Source organism: Gastrolobium bilobum, unplaced genomic scaffold (assembly GCF_033153095.1).
Source record: "Gastrolobium bilobum isolate Gb01-03AN ecotype WA unplaced genomic scaffold, APGP_CSIRO_Gbil_v1 utg27305, whole genome shotgun sequence".
In the NCBI taxonomy this organism is placed as follows: domain Eukaryota; kingdom Viridiplantae; phylum Streptophyta; class Magnoliopsida; order Fabales; family Fabaceae; genus Gastrolobium; species Gastrolobium bilobum.
Window position 1 is genome coordinate 121,518 of NW_026897244.1, and position 18,987 is coordinate 140,504.

General features: G+C 36.7%; 2 protein-coding genes across 2 annotated transcripts; one reads left to right on the top strand and one right to left on the bottom strand.

Annotated features, from left to right (window-relative positions):
- Positions 1 to 4,660: 4,660 nt before the first annotated feature.
- On the top strand, positions 4,661 to 6,055 carry LOC133305158 (uncharacterized). The gene has a single exon (XM_061505286.1). The coding sequence runs from the start codon at positions 4,661 to 4,663 to the stop codon at positions 6,053 to 6,055; it is 1,395 nt and encodes a 464-aa protein (XP_061361270.1).
- Positions 6,056 to 15,825: 9,770 nt separating this feature from the next.
- Positions 15,826 to 18,310, bottom strand: LOC133305171 (pectinesterase-like). Its single transcript, XM_061505308.1, has 4 exons — positions 17,623 to 18,310; positions 17,265 to 17,457; positions 16,641 to 16,801; positions 15,826 to 16,517 (listed from the first exon to the last, which is right to left on the bottom strand). Exons 1-4 carry the CDS (start codon positions 18,308 to 18,310, stop codon positions 15,826 to 15,828), a joined length of 1,734 nt encoding a protein of 577 aa, XP_061361292.1.
- Positions 18,311 to 18,987: the final 677 nt, after the last annotated feature.

Below are 18,987 nucleotides of genomic sequence, written 5' to 3' on the forward strand. Positions count from 1 at the left end.
ATATCTCCCCTGATAGAAGAATTGCAGTTATAAGATGCAAGCATACCATTTCCAGATTTAGAGAATTGCTGTCCTCAGCAATAATTAAACCATAAGAGGAAGAAAAACCTGCACAATGAAACAAACAGTGGCATATAGGATGAACTATAATGCGCACATTAAAACATCAGAGAGAAATATACCAACAAAAGTCGGAACTGAATCCTCGTGGACTGGCGCCAGTTGGCGCCATAGTGGTGCAACTTGGCGCCATCCTTCTTCAACTAAACTGGCGCTAGATTGCTTGAGAAGTGGCGCCACTTTTGTTCATTTTGGGCGCTAAATGGCATGGTTTTGGCGCCAAGTGGCACCATGCCACTGCCACTTAATTTCTTCATGAATTTGGCGCCAGTGGGCGCCATATTGGCGCCACTCAAAAGCCTTCGCTGCAAAGTTCGCAATCCGGCGCGGGTCCGTGTCAGTGTGGCGCCGGTACGCGCCATGTTTCTGTCCATTGTATTGTGATACATCTGTGTGGAGTCACGTCAACAGGCTTTTCATAATTTTCACTTTTTTTCCCTATAAAAACACAACCAAAAGGTGAGTATTATTTACATAGAAAGAATCAATATAAATAGCAAATATGTATTTAAATTTCTCTTTTATGACTCACTTCTTATCAATTTTAACACAGAAAAATCACACTTGCCAGAGGCACATCAATGATATGTCATGTGAAAAAGGATTAAAGAAAAAGAAAAAGTTAGCTCGTATTTTCGTAAGTTAAGTCTTCCGCTGTTTCTGTTTGTATCATATGTATGTTAATTGAACCGACTCGAGACGAGGATGTTACAAAATCTAACTTGAATCCCTCTCTCTAGGATAAATAATACACTCATCACTCAAATGTTTAGGGTAAAATCACTCAATCCATCAATATAATAACACTACCATAAGCTTGATCCTATTCTCAAGTTCCTAAAAATGAGGAACACAGACAACATGCTCAAATAGATCAAAAGGTCTTTTCAAGGTTGTAATGTGACCTAGTATGTATGTGGGAAGTAGCTAAATTTCAGATATGAGATTGAAGCACATTAATCCAATGCAAAATCATTCAATTCACATGCTTATTTTCACTAATTTTTTTCTAATGCATAACTTTCCTTTTTCCGACACCTTTTTATTTTCTTACTTGCTGCCTTTTTCATCACTTAAAAAAAAGTATTTTTTTTCTTTTTCTATTTTTTTAAAACAAACATAGTTTGTTAGAATAATTGAGCATCTTATCTTGGTTTTTCCCTTTCACTCCTATCATCTTCTCGCATATTCATGGACAACTTTACATTGAATTCCAATCTCATATAAAGGTATGAAGATAATCAAACAAAATAAGTCTCAGGCTCAAATGGGCTAGCAATGGAAAATAATTCCAGGTAGTTTATTTTAGCCAAGTGGTTATACAGAATAAAGTGTCTTTATTATCTCAATCTATGCATGCATCAAGAGAGAAACAAAGCAAGTTCTAGAGTACTAGTACAGTGAGATCTCTCCAGAAGAAATTTAAACTATTTAAGCTCAAACCTCACGTGTTATGGAATCAAGTTAGAATACTATTCCTTATTTTCTAAATCATGGTATTATCCAAAAATTCTCAAAAAGAAACTTATTCAAACGAGCAGTCATACTTTCTTATATGAGATTCAATGCAACGTCATGACAAAAAATCATTGTGGGCTCTCACAGTATCACTCGTGTTTCCTAAAGTTATTCATGTTTATTAACTTATGAAGCTCATGCAATTCAGAAATAGCATTCAGAGACCAGTAGAATAATAAAAGAAAACTAGAAAAAAATAAAATAAAATAAATAATAAGATTAAGATATCTCCCCTGAATTTGAAAATTCCTATTGAGTGTCTCTTTCTTGGTGTCTACTTCTCAGTCAAACCATGTTATGTGTCCACAATTCCCAGATTTAGAACATTGTTGTCCCCAACAATAAACTCTAAACTAGAAATGAAGTGACTCAGTTCTGCGTACTTAGGATATATAGAGATTAAAACAAAATAATATGATAATACTAACTACAAATATAAGAGTGAGTATGTATCTCAATACAATACCAAAAGAAAATTAAAATAAAATAAAAGAAAATAAAACGAGAAAGAAGAAGTCATGAAGAAGAAGAAGAAGAAGAATCAATGTTGCTCAATCTCCTTCAAGTTTATCTCTCTGAAAATCTCCATCTCTCGCTCTTGCCTCCTTCTCTCTCTGTTGCAGAATATGCCAGCCTCCTTTCTGTTTCAAGGAGTTTCCTTTTTATAGTGATGAAATCATATCTTTTAGTTTCTCATAATATCTTCAACAGAATCTTCACTAGAATCTCCAATCATATCTTTAATCAAATCCTTAAAATCTTTCGTTTTATATTTAAAGGAAAACTTTACTTAAAAATATTCAAGGAAATATTCAATAAGATCTTCAATAAATTATGTTATTCAGAAATCCAAAGCAAATCAACTCGAGCTCTTCAATTTATCTCTTTATTGAGCTGAAAATTAATGCAAAATATAAGAATTTTTATGAGAATATTAATGAGAATAAAATAACAATTTAATAACAATTTTCATATCTTTTAATTATTTTTAAATCAATTTCATACTCATATTAACCCTTAATACATAATAAATTGGAGACTCATCAGGACTGTAGCCTCAATCAAGTGGTTGACTAGGATGGTAAGTGGAATTATAACATATTGCTACAACTTTTCGATTCAGAGGTGGTTGAAGAGATCAGAAGTATACTCCTTCCTGATATGCATGATGGTACATATAGAAGCTTCTGGTTAGTGGGCAGTACGATAGTAGTACATGTCAGTAATTGTTATCTATATCTAGCAAAACAATCCTTTCAGCATAATAATTTGTCTAAGGAGGTTTAGAACAAGTTGTGGAAATAGAAAAGGCCTCAACGAATTCAAATATTTTTCTGGAGATTATTACTCAAAAAGTTTGCCTACAAAAGTTTCCTACAAACTCTTTGCTCGATTTGTCAGCAGGAGAGGGCTCTTTGCTGCATATTTTTTGAGATTGCTCGGTGATCCATGATATGTGGTACAATCTCTTGCCATATGATAGACTAGCTTAGTTCTTTGATGCCAATTGAGATGATTGGGTGATTGATAATTGGAGTTGCGATGTCATGGGTGTGGGAGGGTTTGTTTGGAGAACATTATATATTATTTGTTGCCTGTATATTTGGCACTGGAGAAACGAAGTGACCCACAATAGCTCTCCCAATGGGGATCGTCACCTTGCTCAGCCAATCCTTGAATGCTTGAAGGAGATACAACTTGGCTTTATATACACAAAGCCAAGGTTGTGACTCCATTCTTCCAGGGATGTTAGCTGGCAGCCTTTTTTGACTCCGTATGTTAAATTAAATATAGATGGGGCCTCAAAGGGTCGAACGATTGAAGTAGCTTGTGGAGGGCTTCTTTGTGACCATAAAAAAGTTTGGCTAGGGGTGTTTGTTGCAAGAGTTTGAGACTATTCTACTTTGCAAGCGAAACTGTAGGGTATGTTAAAAGGGCTAGAGAGGTAGGTTGGAGAAATATTTCAGTTGAAAGTAACTGTGAAACAGTCATTGCATTATTTTCTAAGGAAGACAATGAAGCTTGTGAGGTCCTATCTAGTGGATCAAATACGAGCATTTCTTAGTCGTCAATGGTATGTTCGGTTTATGCATGTTCTTCAGGAAGGCAACTAGTGTGCAGATTGATTGGCAAACTATATGTTGCTGAATCTAGTGTTACCTTATGAGACTCACTTCTCTAACCCCGCAGGACTATGGTGTCATATCAAGGCTGACAGTAGGGGTGTGATTTTTACTAGAGGTGCATAGACTCGCTAAGAGCTTCCTTGTCTAATATTTTCCATGTTTTATGTTTCTTTGCTTTCTGTAGTTACTCCAATGTATCAAAAAGAAAAAAAAGTTTAATATTTCTACTTTTGTTATAGAAAAAAATCTTTACTATATTAAAATAAAAGTGAGCGAGTTAGACTAATCTTTTCTCCTTCTTCTCCTTTCAATGGGATCCATTCACTTTTATGTGAGTGTGACAGAGAAATTTTTTTGTACTAAATGCAAAAATATTTTCCCCATTTTTCTTTGAAAACACTATAAAAGAAACATAAAAATTTCCTCTATTAGATTATATACAATCCAGCCCCCTGTACTCTATTTTTTTTTAATTCCTTAGTAATCTTTTATAGTTGACTATTACCCTAAATCATGTACTTGATTTGATTTATACCTTATTGTATTTTTTTTTTTGGGTCCTTTTATTATCAACAATTTTCTAAATTTCTTTCTATTTTATATATTTTTGTTCCCTAAAGTAGATTCTCTTAAGCCGCATATACTTGTAGTGAGCTAAACTAAAAAAAGACTATTTCAAAAAAAATATAAGCCAAAGCTAAAGTAGCAAAAGAAAATATAAAACTTTTTAAGACCATTATTTCCCCAACTAATTAGCACCCAAAAATAATTTTGTCTTTGGGATCAGTAATAAATTAGTGCATTTTTAAAGTCCCAAAATGATCCAAATCCTCATCATCAATATAGCTGACTGCAGAGCCAAACAACATGCGTTTTTCCCTCTGCTTAAGCTAGCTATGGCTACTACCATATCACCACCACCATCCAATTATGCTTCCAAATCTAATACCACCATCAACGATCTCTTCGACGATTCACTCATCGAAATCTTTTGCAGACTCCCTTGCAAATCCCTTTACATATGCAAGAGCGTTTCAAAGCGTTGGTTTGCACATGTCTCCGATCCCAACTTCCTTTCCCTATTCCTCACTTACCAAAATAGCCTCTTCCAAAACTTGCAGGACCAAGGAGAAGAGCTCGATCAACAAAGCTTCATCCTACAACCATACAATGCACTCGTGATAACACCAAATGTACCATCTTTACAACTTGGGCATCTCGAAAAACAACTATGTTTGAGTTTCCCAGGCTCAGATTTCGAACCCACTAACGTTAATCCACAACTAAGGTCTGTCTTGAAGTTCGTTTTCGGTTGTTCTAACGGTTTACTCTTGTGTGGAAACCCACGTCCACGTCGAAAATGCATTTACCATGTTTGCAACCCCCTCACTAGGGACACGTTGGAGCTTCCTTGTGTTCATTCTGAGGCTCTTGTGGGTTTCATATGTGACCCTTATTACCATCTTGAACTAGAGGGAGTCTCTATTGTTGCTTCTCAACGCAGGTTCAGGGTGGTGTGCATCCCCGTTTTCAGTGACACGAGATTTTCCTTCAATGTTGATGTTTTCTCTTCAGAGAAAGGGGAATGGAACCGGTTTGTTGTGTCGTGTCCAAAGGGTTTCGCTTGTGGGTTTTCTCCCACGGCATCGAGCGTTGAACATGATGGGAAATTGTACTTCACGGGTGTTGGAAGGGTCCTTGTGTATGAACCTTACAACAATAATGAACACGTTGCTTCTGTGATTGATCATCCTAGTGACTTTGGTGAAGCATACAGAGGGTGCCTTGGAGTTTCCTGTGGGAGTTTGCTGTTATCTGAGTTCCCTACAAACATGCGTAGATATAGTGGGAGAGTTTGGGAATTGCAGTACAGTGATTGTGGGAAAGGAGAAGCTTCAACAACATGGAGGTTGGTGCATGAGTTTTATCTACCTGATATAGTTGGGCCAATGTTTGAAGAGTTGAAAGGTGGAGAGAGAGAATATGTAGGTGGATACAGTAGAATTCTGGCTTTCCATCCATATGTTAAGGGTACTGTGTTTTTCAAGTTCAGTGATCATATCCTTTGTTGCAATCTGTTAACTCATGGGTTCAATGCAGCCAAATATGGTGGTCTCTCCTTGGCTTTTTATCCGGTAATCCCATTTGTGCTACCTTGGTGGCCAACTCCAATTCCTTCCCTACCTATTGTGGATACTAGTGTTGGCAAAATTGCCGGTCCGGCCCCCCGCCCCCTGCCCTCCACCCCCACCACCCCTTGGCAAACAAATAAGAAAGCAAGTGACATGTAAAAGAAAGACTAATAATAAGTATTGTTTCACTGTAAAAAGAAAGACTTATTGTTTTAACTAGAGGTATTGGAGAAAATAATTTTGAAAAAAGTGCATTGACAACGCTTGAATCAGACTAGTTGGATATTTGAGAAATTGATTGGTTGGGAAAAAAAGAAAAGAAGATAACTCCCTCACCCAGCTAGCATAATTTGCTTCAGTGTTCACATTTTGGGTGGTGATCAGGCCAGATATGGAGTGGGCTGGCCAAACTGTATCAAGCTTGGTTGAGATATGGGTTTTAGTGCTTGGTCTTGGGCCTTCAGTCAGGATGGGATCAAACTGCGTATCTGCCTTTTGCTGTAGCGCGTTAAGTCTGACTGGGGGTACCTGCGAAGACACTCCGATGCATAAGTCAGTATCAGAGGCAGGTGATGTATATTGATAAATGTAAAGGATGATCGTACCTGGGTGTTGAACCCTTTGTTTATATAGTAGTTATGATGCAGCCTTAGCAAGGCGGCTTGGCTTCTGATTGGCCAAGTTTGGGTTGCAGGTCAGTACTAGGATCTGAGTTGCCTTATCTTTGTTAGTGTCCAGTTGTAGAGTCGCGGTAAGCTGGAGCTGTCCGTTGCTTATTGGCATAAAGGCGCGGTGGGATTGCCTTGGACGTTATGTTTGCTTACTTGAGAGGGTTTCATCCGCGATATGGTTATCGCGGCTTGTCTGTCGCGATGAGGGCATTGCGGCTTACGCGCGATAGTTGTCTGTCGTGCTTGCTCTGGATCCTTGGTGGGTTGGGCTTTTTCGTATGTCATTGGGCCTCCATTGGGCCTATATTTTATCCGGATCAGGTGGACTCCTATTTTTTAGTGACAACAAATTTTCTCTAAATTAACCAATTAACTCTGTTCAACAGGGTTTCTGCCATTGTGCGCAATGGATATAGCCATCTGCACAAAATGCATAAATGTGCAGGATGGTGTATGATGTTTCAAGCATTTATCTAAGGGTTTTATAATTCTCATGTTGAAGGAGAATTCAAATCTTATGTTGTAGAGATAAAAAGCATGTGGGACCCATGTGTTAGAAAAAATTATATGTAGGACCCATGTCAGCACGGAAATCGAAGGGTGTGTAAGAAAATTTGAATTATCATGTTGAATGAGAATTATAAAACCCTTTATCTAAATGAGAAAATTATTTGAGACTAGTACTGTATCCTCCCCGCAAGAATGAGATAGGTTAATAAAGTAAAAATAATTAATTACTTAAAATTTCAAAAGGTGGCAAAAAGAGAAATTAAAGAGATATGGTTGCAAAGACACTATGATTGGTCTCAGGGCGAACCTAGAGGGTGGCTAGAGTGGGCCCCCGTCCCCCCTAAAATTTGATAGAAAAAATTATATACATATATATAGGTATTTTAATAATATTACAAAATGTGTGAGTGAGTAAATTACTGACATTAGTGAGCGTGAAGAGGAAGCACAAGATCTCAACGGCTCAAATCAAACTTCTCAAAATTGTTCAGCTTGCAATTGCAAGAGAAGACAACTGAAGTGGAAGCACAAGCATTTTCATTGAAGGGGGGCGTGGGACTCAATCTTGAAACACTCTTCAAGTATCTGTTCACTCTTCAATAGTAATCTTCTCCAACTATTTTACATAGAAAAACAAATGATAGAAAAAAAAATGTCTAGCCATATTTTTACTTCATCTCCTATCAAACATCAACAAATAATTTCCCAACCCCATTTTCTTAGGAAATTATTTTTTTACCTCCTACCAAACACGTGATTAGATTAAAAAATTGTAGTGTGTTCTTCTAAATTATTATTAATCTCTTTAAATTTCCAACAATTCTAGCTATAAAAAGAATGAAAGGACACATATAACTTTGTGGGTATCTAATTTATTGATAATGGATAACATGATTTATTTATGGGTTCTTCTCTTCTGCAGCAATAACATATGAATTTTTTTGTAGCAAACATATTTACACATGAGGATTCTGACATTTAAAAAGAAAGAAAAAAGTTAGGATCCACATGCGTAAAATAAAATCAAGAACAAGTTTCGAAATAAAATAGAAGACTAATTTCTTGATGATTCTTTGATTGCATACATTAAAAAAGAAATTATTTTGAGTTTTAACACGGATTCAATTATATATGAGTTTAACAATAAGAAAATACGTAAAATAAGAATCAAATGAAGTGATCTTAATCTTTGTAATAGATTTCTTTTAATTTTTTTTTATAGTAGGTCTGTATTACATTTCACATATTTTTGTTTATAATATAATATTTTTTATTTTCGCCCCCGTCATTAAAATTCCTGCGTCCGCCACTGATTGGTCTAATGGTGAAGAATTTGTATAAGTTATTACCATTTATATTAAAAAAAAAAGATATGGTTGCATTAGCCAAGACAAAACCTCCCGTTTCTCTTTATGTTTCGCGCAAACAACTAGAACGTCAGATCATCCTTGATGAAAGAGCTTAAAACAAGTGTAATCTCAAACCATAGCGATCAAATACCCGGATCAAATATACGGTTGATTGTTGACTAATGAAAATAATGTACAACATAAAACTTTTACGGCAGTGAACAAAAAACGGTCAAGGAATTTTTACAGCGAAAACATAACTTACTATGGCTCTACCAATAGTGGGAGAAATAGATGGTCAGCAATACACAACAGATCATTATGTATTTAATTGGAATTTCTACTGATAAAATTTATATACCTTGAACGAACATTAAGTTTCGAAATTTTATCAAATTGCAAGCCACGATTAATGTCATGTTAAATTAAGAGAAAGATTCAGGGTACACTGTTAGCGCTTGGCAATATGTTCAGGTATATTATTTCTGCATGAATGACCACATGACACTGTACATTCTCTTTTATACACTTTCTAACTACTCGATACTGTCCCTTGAAGACTAATTATTCACTTAACAAACTAACCATTGTTGAAACACACACATTATCATAGAATCAGATTATAGATTCCTTTTTAATTTCCTTTGATACTCGGGAGAACTCAAAACATGAATTATTTTGTAATTTTATCAAGGAATTTATAAGAATAATGTTGTAGGAAAATAGTTTTATCTTGTCATGGAAACACCAAATGTAACGCCTGGCCGCTTCAAGAATCAATGACTATCCCTATATACTAACACGAGACTTTTTAGAGTATTTTTTCCTCACTCGCACACTTCACCGAAAAACTTTCCAGGAAGTCATCCATCCCAGAATTGTCCCAAGTCAAGCACGCTTAACTATGGAGTTCTTCCGTTCCGAGCTACCGAAAAGTAAATGCATCTTGTTAGTATAGGTAGTACCAATTAATTCTTATAAGCTATCCCCAAACTGTGCAGTCTCATACTTGCACAGTCTTTGGAATCCCTCTGTTTCGGGTGTCGATTCAATTCATTCGTTCATGTAACCCTCGTTGGAAGCCTGTCAGGAGCCGCTCCTTGTCCATGCCCTTTCGCACCGGCGATGGTTCGTCTTCGAACCACACCGTACTGGAAGAGAGGCCCTGCTCTGATACCACTTGTAACGCCTGTCCGCTTCAAGAATCAATGATTATCCCTATATACTAACACGAGATTTTTAGTGTGCTTTTTTCTCACTTGCACACTTCCCTGGAAAACTTCCCAGGAGGTCACCCATCCCAGAATTGCCCCAAGTCAAGCACACTTAACTATGGAGTTCTTTCGTTCTGGGCTATCGAAAAGAAAATTCATCTTATTAGTATAGGTAGTACCAATTAATTCTTATAAGCTATCCCTAAACTGTGCAGTCTTATACCTGCACAGTCTTTAGAATCTCTCTTTCGGGTATCAATTCGATTCATTCGTTCATGTAACCCCTCGCTGGAAGCCTGTCAGGAGCCGCTCCTTGTCCATGCCTTTTTGCACCGGCGATCACTCCCCGCCCTCGTCAGCGCTTGGGATGTTACACCAAATGTGGGACCCACTTGTTTTTCTAAAAAAAAAACAAATCACACATTTTGATGGGTCTTCATGACTAAAGCATAACCCTTTTTTTTTGGTGTGGAAAGCATAACCCTTTTATCAATCCCCAAATCCTCACAAAAAGGTGATAAAATAAAAGATCAATGGAAATAGTAATCAAGAACATATTTCACATTTATGAAGAAAAATTATTTAAATTTCAATTCTATATATATTGCATATTAATTGCAATTTTATGAAGAAATAGTAATCAATTGGATTGCAATTATTTAACCGAATAAACCGAAAATTGAAAACCAAAAATAAAAAAAAATGCAAATTTTAATTGGATTGGATCGATTTTTGGATGAGTTAATGAAAACCGATCCCATATATTAAATCCCCTCTACCTATTTGGGTCTTTCCCTAATCATAGCCTAAAAATTTCTAAACCCAAGACCCATTAACCCATCAAATAAACCCAAGAAAAAATCTAGTAACATCTCATCAACAAAATTTTATTTTTGTAGAGCTAAATATCTCATTGCCAAAAAAAAACTATATTATAGTTTACTAATGCTTTTGTATTTCAAAAAAAATAAAATTTACAAAGCCAATATATACAAAAGATGTTATTTGCACAATAATCATGAAATAAATTTTAGGATTTTCAAAAAACCGAAAATCGATCCAATGCAAACCAAAAAAATTGGATTGGATCAGATCGGATTTGGAAAAAAATCCAAACCAAATGGATGATTATATGATCAAACTGAAGGAATTGGATCAGATGATTTTTGCTTCCAGAACCGATCCAATCCAGACCACGCACACCCCTATTGTTGAGTAACCATGGAGTTTATGGTAGGGAAAGATCTATTATCATATATGCTATCTCAAGTCAGGACAAAGGAAAAAAGTATCTTTATGATATGGATCCTTATAATTTTCATTATAGCATATCATTCTTAGTAAAGCGTTGCATAGAAATTTGGGTGTAATGAAAAATGAACTAGGATCTTTGCCTTAAAGCGCCACATCTATGGATAAGAGACCTTATAACCAATGGAAGTTGCTAACAAGAATATTGACCTATTAAGAAACCTTATGACATCAATTAAGTAAGATAAGACAAGACGATCCACAAACTTTATGTCTATTTGGTTTAAAAAAATATTTTCTGTTTTTTATTTAGTATTTTTAATAATAATTACAAAATACTACCTGATCAGACCAAATACAGTATGGGCTGGCCAATGTGTACTGGGTCAAATCACACACGGTTGATGGAGAAGGCCTTTGAGATGATCTGCTCTCTGGGCTTGAGGTTGTAGCTGACGATGTAAAGACTTTGGTTCTCCTTTGGCGCGATGATTCTGACTGGAGGGGGTACCTGCGATGACACTCCGACGCTCAAGTCAGTATCAATAGCAGGTGTATGTATATTCTTACTGAATTAGATTATTATACATGGGCATGTACCCTCTGTTTATATAGTGGTTGTGATGCCGCCTTGTTAAGGCAGTATGGCCTTTGATTGGCCATTTTGGGGCTGCAAGTTCTGCCTGTACCGTAATAGCCTTATCTCTTAATGCCAGGCTACTTTGATAGAGTAGTGGCAATCTGGTGATGTCCTTTGTCTATTTGCTTAAGGGCGCGGTGGACCTTTGTCAGTTCTTGTGTTGGCTTCTTTATCTCTGAAGTTATGTTAAAGGGCGATTCTGTGCGCGATGGTGTCATCGCGCCATGCTTATGCGCGATGTGAGTCATCGCGACTTATACTGGGCTTTAAGGGTTTTGGGTCTTGTCCTTATGTATGTGTGCCTTAAATGGGCCTATAATATTTTATCCAGATCAGTTGCCCCCTAGCTCGCGGTTTTGGTATGAGGCAAAGCCGTGAGATATATATTATGCACTTGTGCACGATATACCCTTTTAGCGCAATTATTTTGATGTCGCAACAACCATGCCGAAGAGTCATCATGACTTAGCCGCTTAAAAATGGTTGATTAGATGTTAACTGTCAGAAGCATTTAATGCCACTGTAATTACATGGGTGTTTAATGGCAATCATGGGCTGTTTTAAAGTTAAAATGTTTTACCTTCTTCCCACGTGTCCTATAATGACCCTAATTGGTAAATCTTAATTAGAGGTTTAATTTAAGGATTTAAATTCCATAATTAGATTCAGAGTGTGATTTCGAATATTTTGACTGTAATCATGACTAGGTTATGAACAGTGCATGCTGTCGGATGATCTGCATTCTTGTGAATTAACCGGTAGAGCTAAAATGAATAAAATGAGGTTAGAGACATAATTTGATAATTCTGACGCCAAATATGAATTTAGAACGAAAAATTGTATAGTCTGGCACTTTCCGCAAAAATCTCGTGAATAGTATTTTCTACCGGGTATTTTGTACTGCTGTTTAAGCGACCGGTAGAGTCCAGAAATAAATAATTTATGAAATAAGATTAAGAAAGTTCAATGTATGCCATACAAGTCAAAATAGGCCCAATAATAACAAGTTTATAAGTTGTAAGTTTCGTAAGCAAACGACATACAGTTAGTGATTCACAGTGCATTTTGTCAAAAACGGTGCAGAAACCATACTGTGAATTATGAATATTGTTCCTGGGGAAATAAAAATTAATGAAAATGAGTCCAGAAAAATAAAAATATGTCCGTAGCTTTAAGTTTGTTCCGGGTTAGTTTAAGTGAAAATACACGGTAGAAAAACATCCGGTAAAAAGGGCACCTATACATATAAGTCCAAGTCACTTAAAATTCACTATTCACATCAGCTTCTCTCTCTTCTCTCCCTTCAAAACCCGAGCTGCTCTCCTGGAAAGGGGGTTTAGGGTTTGATTTTTGTTTCCTTTGATTCTCCCTCAATCTTCAACCAAATCACAAAGTCCACTACATGAAATTGATTGTAAACCACCCAATGAATCCATTCCAACAATCAATTTGAGCTAAAATTGCTTGTGGAGAAAGTTCTTCTGCTCCCCATTTTTGTGTTACTATTCATCAAAGAGGAGAAAGTAGAGTTTTGATGGAGCTTTACTTGGAGGTTGCTCTTTAGGCCTTGTACCAGTGATTAGAGGTAATAAACCTCTATTTCCATGGTTTTATTTTGATGATTTAAGTCATGAAATTTATGAACATGTTTTGGGTGGGAAAGAAATTAGTTTAACAGTTGAATTGATGATGTATTATGGATGTGTTGGATATAGGAATGTTAAATAAGCATTTGTGCATGTGTAAAATTGAAAAAAAAATCCATGGTGGTGCTCCTTATGATTTCGGCCTTGTAGGGTTAAAGAGGGTTTATGATGCAACAATTTATCTTATGTATTAGGAAGGTTTAATGTGTTGGAGTGAATGGAAATTTGATGAATTAGTGAGAATGCCAAAGTGGGAAAAAAATCCTATGTGTCATGCCCCTAGGTTTCGGCCATGGTGTGCTTGTGAGGGGTTTGATATTCCAAAAATTAAATTGGAACCTTGTGGATACATAGATGTATGTTTAAGTTGCTAATTAAGTGAAGAAAATGAAATGTAAAAGAGAAGAACCTTTTGCCTTCTCCCTTGTAGATTTTGACCTATAGGGTGGTTTAGGGGTAGATTTTGTTACATTTTATTATAATAAAATGTGTTGTATTTCAATGTACGAAATTGATGAATTAAGAAGTGAAATGACTTGGAAAAATTGTTGGAAAATATCTTGTTTCCCTAAGGGTATGTCCACGGCCTTATGAAGAAAAATGGCATGAATTATGATGAAAATTCTCATGTGGATACTTAGTTAATTTAGGGAACGCTAACGATTATGAAATGGAAAATTAAAAGAAATGATAAAGGTGTGGTCTTGACTTGTGAATTGGCATAGGTTTGGCAAAAACGTAAAGAAATGAAAATAAGTGATAAAATGTATGCCTTATGTAAGGATCATGACATATGATCATATTATTGATTTTGTTGTGGATTCTTCTCTAGGTGTGCCTAGGGACTGAAAATGATTGGAATCTTATTGAAGCTTTATAAGTAACTTGTACCACAAGTAAGCGGATTGGTAAAGCTTCAAGAGGTAAGCTCTATGTTTAAGGAGTCTTTTCCTGCTTGAGTGCTCCACCATGGTTAGTGAACTATGGTTGGATTGTATGATTGTTTTTGATACTTTGTATAGATGCATTCATATAGAGTTATTTGATAACATGATATGACTTGTTCTGATATGATTTCTGTATTGATTGTATGGTACACTGATGTCTTCTTGGGGTTTCCCTGAGATTGACGATGTACGCCTCTGACATGTTCTGGTTCCGCTTGGGGTCCTCCCTTAGGAACACGTGTGCTAATTTCCGCTTGGGGTCCTCCCTTGGGAATGATGGCACACACCTCTGATATGATATGGATATATGCTTTGTTCTGTTATGATATCTGTTATATGTGCATTGGTATACTCTGTATCTGACTTTCATGCAGGAGTGAGCCAGGGGTATGGAGAATTCTCTATAAACCTGGAGCTTATTGAGATTTGTTATCTCACCCCTCTTTGTGGACATCATTTCAGGTTCTAAGATCCACGGTAAGCCCTCACTAGGCAGGGACGCGACCCGCGGTTGAGGCATTTCGACAAATTGGATTTTGAGTAGTTGTAGGCTACTTCTATTTTGGAGTACAGTGCTGTCATTTAGTATTTCAGTATTTTGTGGATCATGATGTTGGATCCTTCATTTTGTATATGGCCTGTATATGTTTAGTACATGTCTGTCAGTTCGATGCATGTACATTTGAGTATTCAGGCATGTTGATATGACTACGTAGTATTCAGTTATGTTTATGTATTGGATTGCATGCTGTTAGATTAGTGGCACAGAGCCAAACTATGCATGTGCCCATGGATGAGTTATGATTATATTTGGATGTTTGGTACTTCTGAATGTATATGCTGTATAAACTGTCTATTAGGAACTCTTGTGAGTGGGATTAGAAAATCCCCAGTTGTTCGAATTACAGAGGTTACTCTGTCCGATTTTCGTCTCCGCCGAGTAAGAATTAAAATAGAAAAAGAAAAAGTTAACTTGTATTTTCGTAAGTTAAGTGTTCCGCTATTTCTGTTTGTATCATATGCATGTTAATTGAACCGGCTCGAGACGGGGATGTTACATGTCCCTTGTTATCCATTTTACACAACACGTTTTAACCTTTTAGGTATCCGTTTGGTAAAGTTTTCATATTTGTATTGAGCTGCCGAGGGTAGAGGGAAAGCACGCAGAACACTTATCGTAGACCTTACTTCCCCTGCTTGTGATTTCTGGTGGTGACACGTTCTGTCCTCCTTCCGTTTAACATGTGAGGGTCACTCTTTAAAAAATTAAATTCAGACTCAACTCTTGATGTATTATTAAGAGGGGTATATTTTCGCCAATAACATACTAAAAACATATCCCTTTTATATATGCCCCTTACGCCCTTTATAATTTTAATTCATACATGTTTCATCGTAATACCCTTCGTGTTATAAATACTATTTGAACAATTTAATTTTGTTTTGATTGTTTGTGACAATATTTACTTGTCTTAATAGAGTTTAAAAAAGTTAATTCAACTAATTTTGACATATTTAGTGACTTTTTATGACATTAAAATATATATTATATTATATTATTATAAAATGGAATTAATTAAATTTGAAAGTAATAATATAAATTGCCTCTCAAAATTGTTTTAGAATAATAAATATAAATTAGCTCAAGCATTGAACGACTTAACCGGTATACACATGAAAAAATGATTAGAAAGAGACCCTTTAATTGTACAAGCCCAACTGAGCTGGTACACCTGTGCCATTGATCCATGTCCCTTGCAAGAAAGACTCCACAGTGTAAGTGTTAGCCTCTTCTCTGTTAATATCTTTGCGACCAGGCCACTTGACCCTAGCATTAGTGTTAGCACCAACACCATTGTTGTTGTACTCACCATAGTACAATGTGGTGAGTGCAAAGTCACCTTCCCAAGGTAGCCACCCATCAGGTTGAATCAAGTCCCCAATTTCAGATTCCATGATGATGGTTCTTGAGTACTCCTTCCATGGCCTTCCAAGGTAGTTCTTGATCTTACCAAGCACAGGAACAAGTGCATCAGCAGCTTTAATAACACACTTTTGAAGAACAAAACCAGTGTTTTCTGCCTTGTCAATTCTGCCTTGAGCAGTGACAATGTTCTGCTGGTTGTCCAATGGTTTCCTTATAACCATTATGCAGTTCTGGAAGACAGCAGAAGCATCACCAAAGATGAAATCAATGGTGCCTTCAATGACACAGTCACGGTAGAATTGTCTATGGGTTTGAGCATATAGTGTGTCTTGGTAGCCTTCAAAAGCACATTGTACAAACACTGCTTGATCTGCTTGTACTCTGGCAGCCACGGCTTGATGCTTTTCTGCTCCAGCAGTGTTTCTGTATCCCATATCCTTGCCTATGAATCCATCTCCAAGTACAACTGCAATGTGCATGAAAAAATGAGTTAAGTTAAGCAATATGGCCATCTATTTGCTGCCACAAATAATATATATATATATATATATATATATATATATATATATATATATAGTATAACACTTACCAAAAGATGCAGTTTGGAATGTCCTCACTCCATCTACAAAGTTTTTGTTGCCAGTGACGATGCTCTTTTGTTGTCCATCACCATACATGGTTACATTTACCATTTTCCTTGTCACGGTCACTGTCTCATCGTATACTCCTTCTTTAACATAAACCACGTACCTGCATTTTCACATTGGAAAAGATATGCTTTGCATGAGCATGCATATTTTAAAAAAAAATAATCATTAAATGTGACTTCGATAGCAAAGGAAGTCTTGACACAATGGTTAGTATTCTCACCATGTAATCTCGAGGTCATAGATTTATTTATATAATCAGCCTCTTGTACATTTAAGATAAAACTACTTATATAGACTCTTCCCAAATCATAAACCACGCTTCATTAAACCCCGACAATACACAAACTCGTGTGACCTTTCAGTCACAAAGGAGCAACTTACTCTTTCCAAACCACAAAGGAGCAACTTACTCTCTCCAAACCATAGTGGGAGTTTTATATAATCCCACGAGGGTGTGCCTTATCCTAATCTAAACTTTTATTTTAAAAAATAATATGGGAGCTTTATAGCATGAGTATGATCTTTTAAAATGTGATAAAGCAAGGTGTCTAAGAGGAACATACCTTCCTTCATAAGTTTGTGGGATGGCTGCCAAAGCTTCAGAGATGGTTTTGAAGTTTCCACTGCCATCTTTGGCAACAGTGACATTAGGTGTGGGTTTACCTTCTGCTCCTAACAACTGAGCAGGGCTAGCCCAAGCAGGAGCTGGGCTATCCCCAGCAGGGGCCATAACAGGAGCAGCACCAGGAGCACCAACTGGGGCAGCACCAGGGGCACCAAAGGGAGCACCAACAGGAGCAGCACCAGGGGCACCAAATGGAGCACCAACAGGGGCAGCACCAGGGGCAACAACAGGAGCAGCACCAGCAACAGGGGCAGGGGTTTTAGTTTTCCCCCATGGAAATTTAAAGCTGCCAAGACCATTGAATGAAGAGAATAAGGAAGAAACCTGAGACACAACTGCAAGGGAATTGCTAACAAGTTGCCTGGATTCATTGAAGAGCTTTTTAAACTCATTCTTCATGTTTCCTTCAGGGAACCCATCAATGCATGTTTGTTGGTAAGATATAACTGCACTGAGCCAATTGTTAATTTCAGGAGCTTTAAGTTTAGACAGATCATTGGAACCAGCTTCAGTGATAGAGAATCCAAGTTCGTCCTTGGCATCCTTAAACAACTCCTTGCAATCTTCGTATGCTCCTTTCTCCTCCTCATTTGCAAACTTCAATTTTGCGGTTTTGTTGAAGGCCTTGTTGACCTCAGCCTCAGCAAGAATCATAGAAATCTTGAGAAGATCCTTTGGTTCTGTCAACTTGGGGTCCTTCTTCAATGCCTCGGTAAGGGAGCTTTCACATTTTTCCTTGTATTCTGCATTGCTGCATATCATTTTCACAAGCTTGGAATATCTATCAACATGATTGGTAGCTTCTGAGGGAGACAATTCCTTGGGTTGAGAGCCTGTTCTTTTGACAACAACAAATGCTGCAGCAGCAACCACACATGCAAGGAGAATGGTGGAAACTACACCAATGAGAATCTTTTTCCTAAGCTTGAGCTTCTCCTCGTTCTTTCGTCGCTCTGATATGATATCAAAATCCTGAAATGCCATTGCTAATTTTTGTCCAAGGCAGAGGACCCTCTCTGCCTTAGACTCTCAAGGGACAAGGGATCGTGAAAGAGACGAGGGCCAAAGTACCAAACGATGGTTTGATGTTAAAACCCTTTCTCCTTCATCTTCATTGTTCCATCATTTGGAAATTTAATATGGTTTGTCTCAAAGGGAGAGTAAACATGTGTGGACGAGAGACATTTCAGGTATTTCTATTTATGTAAGTTGGTTAAGGGCTTCCAATGATTAATGGGTCATCACAGGTTCTACTCTTTATATGTATCCGTACGTGTTTAGTGTTGGTGGTTTAGAATGTATTCTATCCAATCACTTCGGTTTTGATCGTATAATTATCCATTCAGTTTGAATTTTTTTTAAATCTGATCCAATCCAATTCATTTTTTTTTTCGGTTTGGATTAGATCTGTTTTCGATTTTTTGAAAATTTTAAAATTTGTTTCATAATTATTGTGTGCAATGAGTTATGAAGCTCTATACAGATGAAATTTTATTGATGAGATGTGACTAGGTTTTTTTTTATATTTGGATCGATTTTCATCAACCAATCCGAAAACTGATCCAATCCAATTAAAATTTATGATTTTTTTATTTTATTTTCAGGTTATCAATTTTTCGATTTGATCACCGCAATTTGAATCGATTTCATCCCAATTTCTT